General features: G+C 40.3%; 1 protein-coding gene across 1 annotated transcript in view; it reads right to left on the bottom strand.

The window, feature by feature from the left end:
• The window catches only part of LOC115205226 (sestrin-3), a 13154-nt gene extending 9421 nt beyond the window's left edge, over positions 1 to 3733 (bottom strand). The window contains exon 1 of the mRNA XM_029770983.1: positions 3507 to 3733. Coding sequence (XP_029626843.1) covers positions 3507 to 3572 — 66 coding nt within the window. The 5' untranslated portion in view covers positions 3573 to 3733. The remainder of the gene's footprint in view (positions 1 to 3506) is intronic.
• Positions 3734 to 10952: the final 7219 nt, after the last annotated feature.

Below are 10952 nucleotides of genomic sequence, written 5' to 3'. Positions count from 1 at the left end.
TGAAACACTGGAGTTTAATTTCAGTGGGTGGGGAATCGTGGCAGGGCTCTCCCCAGCCTTTATAAAGCCTGCCATGGTGCTGTGACCATGACGCCATATTAATGTGTTTTGTTAATACTGTATGTCCAATCGATGCGTTAAAGCCGGAATGACAACGCGCCAGACCAGTCAGTGTCCCAGATAGAACCTCATTCCCAACCAAGACGCTCTGAGCTTTAGACTCCATGCCCCACTCCCCCTGTAAATATATCCCATTTCAGCAGGGCCTGATAACCAAGCCTGACGACACCCCACCTCGCGGCTGACCCAGAAAAACAGGCTCCCAGAGCCGCAGTAAAGACAAATACGTTAGGCACGCTCAACAGGCCAGTCGCCATTTAAAAGGCACGATGAGTGGTCTGATTCTGAAGACATGGAACTAGTCTTTCCGTGTTGGCATTATTTAAAAATGGGTCACTAATGAATCAAACCAGACCAGAAAAATCACAGACACTTCAAACCATCACACCGGCATACATTTGGCCTACATTTTCTATAAGGTCTGGGTAGATTCATTGTACATCTTGGTATGCTCTAATAGGGAAATTAATCTCCAACATGTTTGGACATTTTCCAATATAAAAAGTTGCTTAGTCAAATTGAAACGGCATCAGTCCCAGACAGGAAATTACAATTTCTGTAAATTCTACATACATCCATACATTTGTTTACTGATCAGAGAACAACACAAGGCATAAACGAGATGCGAAAGACAGTGTCAGTGATGAGGGGGTGGGAGGGAAAGATGTAGAAGAAACAAACAAAGATGGGAAAAGGGGTTTGGGAAACAGACAACAATGGCCTATAAATTGTTGAGTACGAAAGAGGAAATGAGAGGTATGCAGAGATGAGAACAAAGACGAGTAGAAAAATTATGCCAGTAGTCGTTCCAAGGGTAAATGTGACAGAGGGAGGGAGTGAGGGAGCGGATGAGGTAGTGCAGGGGGCTGCAGGGGAGGGGGTCAGCTGCAGATGGAGGAGGAGAGAGGGGGATATTCAATCTGCATTCTGAGTGAGGCTGAAGAGGTCCGTCCTTGTCATGTGCTGCTCTGCTAGTGTCCCAGCTGCCTGCCTTTAACAGACTCGGCCCTCTTCACCAGAAACACAAACGGCGAGACCTGTTTTTGGCTCTGCAACCTGAACCCAGGGAGGAGTGCAAAACAGCCAGCTGCAGCCCGTAGGGGGAGAGGAGGGGGGAGCTGGGCAGGACAGCAGCCATAGACCACCAACACAAACATGCCAGAATTCATATGGAGACACAGGCAAACTTGTATAACAAAACAAAACTTGAGAAAAAGGCGACAGACAGGTAAAGCCAGATTATATGGTGCCTACATAAAAAGACAGGACAAGACACACAAACAAACCTGTACTCTTGCCAGCCTACATAGAGCTGAACATAAAGAGTACAAACACAAGTCCTAATGCACACAAGGTATTTCAGAATATCAGGTTACTTTACTTGCTTGATCTAGTTATCTCTTGTAACCTGGTTAGGTACACATTCATAATCCCCCCTTGCAACCCTCTCTCCGACTTGCTTCTTTTTCAAACTAATACCACGCCTAAGAATGGCCAGTGCCTATGCATGGTAGCAGATAAGACCGTTTTCGCCACCTGCCATTTATCTGTGGCACTTTAATTGAGAGGAGATAAGGGGAGCAATAGTCTAGAAGGGGACCCTACTTTGGGCCAGTGTGCGCACTTTGCAGCAAGCTTATTTATGATGTGATGTTTTTGATTCTGCGCAAAGAGAGAACACCCAAATACATGGTGCAACAATATGCCTGTTGTTTTCTCACCAGTGCAGCAACACATGTCCAAACCGTAAACATCTTATTTATTCAAATGGGATATATACACCTCACATAAACAGGAGCAATATGTTGATCATATCTAGTCAAATCTGCAAACGCCTTGTGCAAATCTCTTAAGGTATTTATCATCATTTTTTATTTAAGACACGTTTGCTGCAGGACATAAAAGTGATGCACCTGACATATACATGAATTGCATTGAACATAGGTCTCTAAACCCTACTTGCACGTGCACTTGTAGACAAAGCATAGGTATTGGTCAAGTCTATCTTCATATCAAATATTAAGGAATTCATGTCACTGATCACATTCCTCTATTGTTCTAGCAACTTCTGAATGTTGAATTGCAGTAAACAAGTTATCCTATCCGCACTGCCCCCTTTCGGCTGTACATGGGAAAAACAGCATAGAAAAGAGAAAAACAAATTTGATTGGCAGTGCACCCAGCATCACAGAGCACAAAGAAGTCAACATCTTAGTGGAAAAAAGACACACAAAACAAATATATTTACCAAACGTTTTACATTACGGCAGAGGACCATGCATTAGGCCGATTGAAACACAACAGAGAAATCAGCTCCTCGAATTCTGATTGTCAACGACAACCTTTGTTCGTTAGCTAGCGAGATTCTTTATAAACCGTCATAAGAGACTGACTAAGCCATAATTATAGAATGACATTGTATTAGCAGACACTTTTTTTCTGCACGAGCAAATCTCTAGAGATTATGTCATTATCAAATTCTTCCACAAAAAGAAAAAAAAGAGTAGGCGGCTGATAGCACTGCATATCAAACCTGGCCTGGAAAAATACGATTATAATGCAAAGACAAATCAGGAAGAAGGGTATTATAGTTAGCATATTAACAGATGTTAGTTGTCAATCCATTTTGGCTAGCTACATTCTAGGTAACCACTCAATCCCATTAAATTTAGTTGAATGGGTATGTCCTGTCCACATAATTTTGACATTTCGCTTAATCGATTAGCAAGCTATTTGACTAAACCATTTTGCAACAGCAACTTCCCATTCATTGACTGAGAACATTCTTAAAAGCGTATATTTCCCTCAAGTAGCTAGTTACCTAGCCAGACTGACAATGTATGGCCATTGTTGCCGTTGGCACATTGGCTAACCTTAGTTAAGCTAGTTAACTACCGTAGCCATGTTATTTCAGAGATGAGAAACAATAACAGTCACTAGGTAACGTTAGTAGTAAACTAGAGCAAACTTAATAGCTCGCTCATGTTAACTGACAGACTAGCTAAACTACTAGCCACTAGATAGTTAGCTGCTCACCTGCCCCTGGTCAACTGTCATCTAACGTTAGTTATCAATTCAGTTTTCTGGGTTAGCAAGACAGTTATCGAGGACATTTAAATAATTAACGCTAGCTAGCTAGATAAAGTAAAAGTTTAGTTCGAGCCTAAAACCAACCTCATCATACGAAGTGGTTCTGACTGCAGCCATCTAACGTACTGGTGTAGTTAACGTTAGTTGTACGTTAGTTTCGTGAAAGGAGACAATATCTGGCTCAAGTTTTTTCAGGGCAAATGAATGAACGACACAGTCGACTTAACTTCATTACTAGCCAGCTAGCTAATCGTACATTTGAACGTTGACTGGCTTTTTAGTAACAAGAAGAATACCTGGTTCTGGACGCGCTGACATTGGGTTCCGAGGGGGTAATCCATTTTTTTCGTACAGATGATCATTTTCCAACAAGTTAGTGCATGGATACGGCTCTATCTCTCTTGATGTTCACCTACCCAGTTAACAATGCGGATCCGCTACAAAATCAAGCTACATGTCTGGGCATTTAGCTAGAGGTAAAAAAAAAACTTGCAGTACATTGCCAACTGCTCCAGTAACAGTGTGCCCAATCAAAGCATTTAGGGGCGGAGTAAAGAGTAGGCTGTGCAAATTCTAAAGGCCAATCAACTTACAGAGATGGCATTTTAGGCTTCAATGCTTTGACTGAAAGGTTGATATGAAAGTCAGTCACTGCTATGCTATGGTGGATTTTGTTATTGTTGATCTATTCAACTTTTAGGTCAATTTGCAGTGTATTTTTCTTTTATTACACAATCCATATACGCATACCCAGCAGGACATCAGCAGGTGTGTTTATAGGTTGGTATATGAGAGAGAAAGAGCACGCAATAGAGAACAATAGATTGTGTATGTGTGCAGGGGATAGTGTTGAGGAACTCGATAACATTCCCTATATGTCACTCCAAATACACATTCCATATATGCACTACCATCGCAGGAGGTTGGTGGCACCTTATTTGGAAAGGATGGGCTCGTGGTAATGGCTGGACCGGAATTCATGGAATGGTATCAAACACATGTGTTTCATGCCATTCCATTTTCTCTATTACAGCCATTATTATCAGCCGTCCTCGCCTCAGCAGCCTCCACTAGATAACATTCCCTATATGTCACTCCAGATACACGATTCCTAGTAGTATCACAGGAGGTTGGTGGCACCTTAATTGGGGAGGACGGGCTCGTAGTAATGGCTGGACCGGAATTTATGGAATGGTATCAAACACATGGTTTATATGTGTTTCATGCCATTCCAATTGCGCTGTTGCAGCCATTATTATGAGCCTTCCTCCCCTCAGCAGCCTCCACTCAGTGAATGTAGGACACAAAATAGAGGGAACAGAAGATTGTCATAAAAAAGGAACATTTGCATGCATCAGATATCATACAAAAGTGAAATTAACCTGAAATTCTGTAAGAAAAGTAAAATGACAGGCATTATCAATTTCTCCACTGTTTTCTGTTACATGTTAACTTGTCTTCTTGGACTATAACTATGTTAAAATTGAATGGGCTCAAAGAAACGTAAGCTAAAACACTTTTCTTCTCTGTATACTTACTCACATCTTTTACTTTGGTAAGACAACATGTCCAGGCATGTTTTATCAGCCATTCGCACTATGCTTTTCTGAGAGCTAACTTTTACTATATCACAGGTCAATATAGTCTACCAGTCTAACTGTCTATCCTGCCCACTACCCACCATTCATAGTGACAATAGTGGTAGGTGGATCGTTTGTCCAGATCTGCAATAGGCAAACTAACAATCATACCACACATAAAATAATTCAAAGCTGCATCAATTTTAAATATGAATCCACAAGAACACATAGGAATAGCTGATAGGCAGCGGAGAGGCCAGGTGCATCATTGAGCATGAAAGGACAGTGAAGACATGAGACACGCAGCTCAACAATCTCCTCTATTGATCTTGTTTAGTGAAAATACAATTATCCTACCAGGACTACAACGCCACAATGCAATGAATAATTGCATTATTATTTTCAAGCCAGTACAAAATTCTACTCTAGGCTGCAGTGAAACTGTCATTTGAATAACGGCGCTAAAGCCCTGTGATTATAATGTTTAATTCCATTTGTATCAGTTGTGGGTCTACTCTCGACAGTTTATACGGTCTAGAAAGGCACAGTAGTAGACCAGTCGGTGTATTTTTTTTTTTACTTCCGATTCTGAGATGTCTTTTGTAGATCATCCTTCTCCCAGATCGTCCTATAATAATGTGGCCACATATGCTCCAGGCAGGCCTAGTTATTCAGGAAAGCTTAACGCGCGCTCTGCCTCCTCTCCAATCCAAGCGGCTATTCCTCGCGCACCTAGAACCTAACGCTTCAGTATAGCCTAAATATCGATTATTTAACTTTAAAAATCTATTGCCTTTTATATGTGGCATGTTTTGGCAGTCACCATGTTTTAATCTGATTAGGATACTTTAGTCATCCGGACATTCGTTAAAAATATAATTCCAGCATCCTCAAAATGGCTTCACATTAACCAGGTTTCCATCCAACCTTTTAAAGTGAGTAAAGTACAAAAACCGTACCAAAAAAATTCACGACATCATGGGAAAGCATGCAGTTTATTAGGCGATATATGAAATAAATGATAATGCACTTCACAGAGTGGCGAAAGTGCACGGTGATGACCTTGATGCTCCTTTCAATACATATCGAAGGTCTTATTCTGATGACATGATGGTCGATGCTTGGCTGCCGTTTGACAAATACAAATAATCTATCACTTTTGCCCATAATAATCTCATCATGGAGGCTATACCCGCACTGTATCTGCGAGCTGTAAATCCCAGACTTTATTTTGCACTCCCGGTCACTTTTACAAATCTTTGTACTGAATGGAAATAATATACACTGACTGGACAAAACATTAGGAACACCTGCTTTTTACATGACATAGACTGACCAGGTGAATAGAGTTGAAAGCTATGATCCCTTACTGATGTCACTTGTTAAATCCACTTCAACCAGTGTTGGAAACAGGCAGGGAGAGTGAGCTTGTCTGTGGTGGTCAGCGAACCGTTAACCTTCTGGCACTTAGCCCTGCATGGCATCGAATGTGCCACAAAAGGATGCTGAAGTGGCAAAGTCGATATCCACGTTTATAAACACAGGGTCGTTACAGTTATTTGTGTTCGTAAACATTATTTTTTGTTGGTTCTATGAGGGGGGTGGAGTGTGCAATTTATTTGACAGTACAAGGGGAGAGTCATGTGGACATATTTGAAATATTGTGAGGGGGGTGCAATTTATTTTATGACACCTTGAGTTGGGACCCCCCTCCCCACAGTACATTTTCGACCTGTCCCTAACAAATTAATCCATACAGTTCAAGATGTGACCCCTAACATCACAAAAGCAGACTATAACAATAGAAAAGTAGTTGATATACAGTATCGTAACAAGACAATATGATATAACTAGAAAGACACAATATTATGTTTCTTCAACGCTAATAGGTTCATTGTTGGTAATATATTAGCTTGTTTTATTTGGACTAAGGAATAGGGAACAATGTTAATCTTGTGTGGAATCTGACACCAAACTGGTTTTGCTTGGCTGGGAATCTGTAATAATGTTCTCTGTAGACGTTGATTCATACACACTGACTCAATACAAATGCTCGCCAAGAATATCATAATTTATCCTCCTTACCTTATTTCACATTTTTGGGGTGTAGAAAAATAAGCAATCGTCTTACTGATAGTAGAATAGCCTTCATCTAAGGAAACATATATACACTGAACAAAAATATAAACGCAACATGCAACAATTTCTAAGATTTTACTGACTTACAGTTCATATAAGGAAATCAGTCAACTGAAATTCATTAGGCCCTAATCTATGGATTTCCCCTGACTGACAATACCGATATGCATCTGTTGGTCACAGATACCTTAAAAAAAAGGTAGAGGCGTGGATCAGAAAACCAGTCAGTATCTGGTGTGGCCATCATTTTCCTCATGCAGTGTGACACATCTCAATGGGTGACATGCCTGGTGAGAATGCAGGCCATGGAACTGGGACATTTTCAGCTCTGGAAATGTTTTGAGGGAACGTGCCAATTGCACGTTCCCTCAAAACCTGAGACAGCTATGGCATTGTGTTGTGTGACAAAACTGCACATTTTAGAGTGGCCTTTTATTGTCCCCAGCACAAGGTGCACTGATGTTTCAATCATGCTGTTTAATCAGCTTCTTCATATGCCACACCTTTCAAGTGGATTAATTATCTTGGCAAAGGAGAAATGCTCACTAACAGGGATATAAACACATTTGTGCACAACATTTTTGAGAAATAAGCTTTTTGTGCATATGGAACCTTTCTGGGATCTTTTATTTCAGCTCATGAAACATGGGACCAACACTTTACATGTTGCGTTTATATTTTGGTTCAGTATAACTACAGTCTACAGAAGCTGAAACATGAAATGGGTCACCCTTGCCCAGAACTCTATAATGGCTGGCATAATTCAAACCCCCTAGGAAAAGTAAAACAGGCTGAGACAACAATAAACAGGGTAATTCATTTATTGCTTGATATTAAATGATCCTGCCCTTTCATAGCACTGTCAGCAGGGCCCCAGGGGGGACTCTAGCCGAGGAGTACTTGCCTGTCTGTATTTAGTAAGTTTGTCTCAGAGTCTGATGTGCTCTCCAACCTGGAGAAATGTGTTATTTATTTACCCTTTATTTAACTAGGCAAGTCAGTTAAGAACAAATTCTTACTTACAATGACGGCCTACCCCGGCCAAACCCTAACCCGGACGCTGCTGGGCCAATTGTACACCGCCCTATGGGACTCCAAATCACGGCCGGTTGTGATACAGCCTGGAATCAAACCAAGGTCTGTAGTGACGCCTCTAGCACTGAGATGCAGTGCCTTTGACCGCTGCACCACTCGGGAGAAAACAATATCTCAGTGCACCACTGGGATTATACTATGTTGGTTGCACAATAAATTATATAAATTCCTTAAAGAATCAAATCTTTGTCAAACTAGATTAAGTTGCTACTGCAGCAATGTTCCCAATCCATATGAATGAATATGAGGCGTAGTATGATTGTTGTTGTGTCATTTTCTTTTTACCCAAGTCAACCATTTCAAATATTTCCTGTTCAAGTAAACACATTTGAGAGAGGGTGGACCAAGTTTCTGGCATATATCATCAGAGCCACAGAGCTAATACAGATTTGTGAAAAATAGACCCCCTTTTCCCTGCCTCTTCAACATGGCCAAAAAGTGGGTGGGCCCTGTCTGTAAATGCCAGGTTAGATCACAGCCATTCATGGTTCCCTGCTACTGTTGTCCGGAGATAAACAATTATCATTGCTCTCTCCCCAAATGTCACATCCACCAATGGCTATTGCCTTCGGATATAATTATTATTTTATTGACCTTCTGCCCAGTTGTTGCTTTCTGCTTGGACTAACTCAGCCCCCACACGGGTCTTGACTGAATAGTGCTTTTGTTCTAAAACAGTAATCTGGGCATCATTCAATTATGTCCTGCTAAATTAGAATGTTTTTGTTCTTTCAGGACGCTGGGATCCACAAGACATTTGTCAGAGACATGCACATTCCCTCCTAATTCCCTACCTTCTGTATGTAGCTTTTGCCGTTTATAAAATACTCTTCCTAAGCAAGAGATTATCAACTGTCTTAAAAGCCCAGTGCAGTCAAAAACCTGATTTCCTTGTTTTATAGATATTTCCACACTATGAGGTTGGAATGACTGTGAAATTGTGAACATTATGATAATGCCCTTTTAATGCATCCCTATGCTTCCCATCCGAAACAGTTCGGAACAGTTTGTGCATATATTATGATGACATTTTGTGAAATTTTGTTTCATTTTGATTTTCGGCAAGGGTTTTTTCCACACAAAAAAAATGATTGAGGCAAGCCAAATTTCAGAAGCCGGAGTCTATGCCCCTTCGGCGGTGATTGTCAGCAGTAGGGATTCTTCAATTGAGTGTTTGTTGTCATTCAACGTTAAAGGACTTGTTTTCATGTACATTCTTCACTTGAGAAATACTGCACCAAACATCTTAGTTGCGCGACTAAGATCTCCACGGCAAAAAATAAAGGAAAATGATGACAGATTTCTTTAGTTATCTTAGATAAGGCCATCATTGTAAATAAGAATTTGTTCTTAACTGACTTGCCTAGTTAAATAAAAATAAATAATTTCTGACTATTTTGAGGAAGCGTATACTGGCTACGGCATCTCAAGATGGACAAACAGTTCTAGCGAAGGTCTTTTAACCTCTACAAGATTGGTGGGTCCCCCGATCGGACGGTTGAGCTAATGTAAGCTAATGTGATTAGCATGAGGTTGTAAGTAACAAGAACATTTCCCAGGACATAGACATGTCTGATATTGGCAGAACGCTTAAATTCTTGTTCATCTAACTGCACTGTCCAATTTACAGTAGCTATTGCAGTGAAATAATACCATGCTATTGTTTGAGGAGAGTGCAAAGTTATGAACTTGAAAATGTATTAATAAACCAATTAGGCACATTTGGGCAGTCTTGATACAACATTTTGAACAGAAATGCAATGGTTCATTGGATCAGTCTAAAACTTTGCACATACACTCCTGCCATCTAGTGGCCAAAATCTAAATTGCACCTGGGCTGGAATAATACATTATGGCCTTTCTCTTGCATTTCAAATATGATGGTACAAAAAAATGATATTTTACCAGATCTAATGTGTTATATTCTCCTACATTAATTTAACATTTCCACAAACTTCAAAGTGTTTCCTTTCAAATGGTATCAAGAATATGCATATCCTTGCTTCAGGTCCTGAGCTACAGGCAGTTAGATTTGGGTGTCACTTTAAGCAAAAATTGAAGCCTTTAGTGTAGGAGCTGTTTGGAAACACTGCCTGAAATTTCGGCCTGTTTTGGTGGGATACAGTTTTGGCATGTTAGTTAATAGACAAATAAAAAATAGAGTTCCAAACCTCTCTGGCAATAACAGGTAGTTTTCCGTTTTCCCCTCCCCACTCAGACCACTCCCAGACAGTCCTATCAAAATTCTTGCTTAAGAAATTGCTCTTTGCTAAGAAGCTAGCTTTGTATCTTTTTGACCATTTTAATAGAAAACAATCACAGTAAGGTACTTCATTGATACCCAGAAATTATTTGATTTTGAGATAAAAATGGCTGCATTGGACCTTTAAAGAAAAAGCTGGGTCTTTGAGACACAAAGAAGACTGTTATTGAGTTGTTTTTATTTTATTTGTATTGTCACTGCACTGTTAAGCATTTACTCCCTGTACCGTTTACACTCCACTGTATCCTGTGCATATGACGAATAAACTCAGATTTATGTACATGTTATTCTAAAGTTGTTTTTTTATTTTATTGTTACTGCACTGTTGTATCCTGTGCATATTACGAATCAACTTAGATTTATGTAAATGTAATTCTATCTAAAGATTTTAAAAGTAGTTTGTTTTATTGCCAAAAGTACATTTTTACACTATTGGCCTCCTAAGCAACAAGGCTGAGGTAGAGAAGAGAGGTGAAGTGAGAGACCTACAGGGAGTGTGAGTGTGAAAAGCGTCTGTTTACTTCAAGGGAACATGTGAGGTCTAAATATTTTCCATGTCTGTCACTGCAACAAGCCTGCTGAGTTCAAAGGCCTTGACCCCCCCCCCCCTCAGATCTCCTCTTCAACCAGTCTGTATTATTAACCCCAAGACAGTACAATACATT

Source organism: Salmo trutta, chromosome 13 (assembly GCF_901001165.1).
Source record: "Salmo trutta chromosome 13, fSalTru1.1, whole genome shotgun sequence".
NCBI lineage: Eukaryota > Metazoa > Chordata > Actinopteri > Salmoniformes > Salmonidae > Salmo > Salmo trutta.
This window is presented reverse-complemented; position numbering and strand designations above follow the sequence as displayed.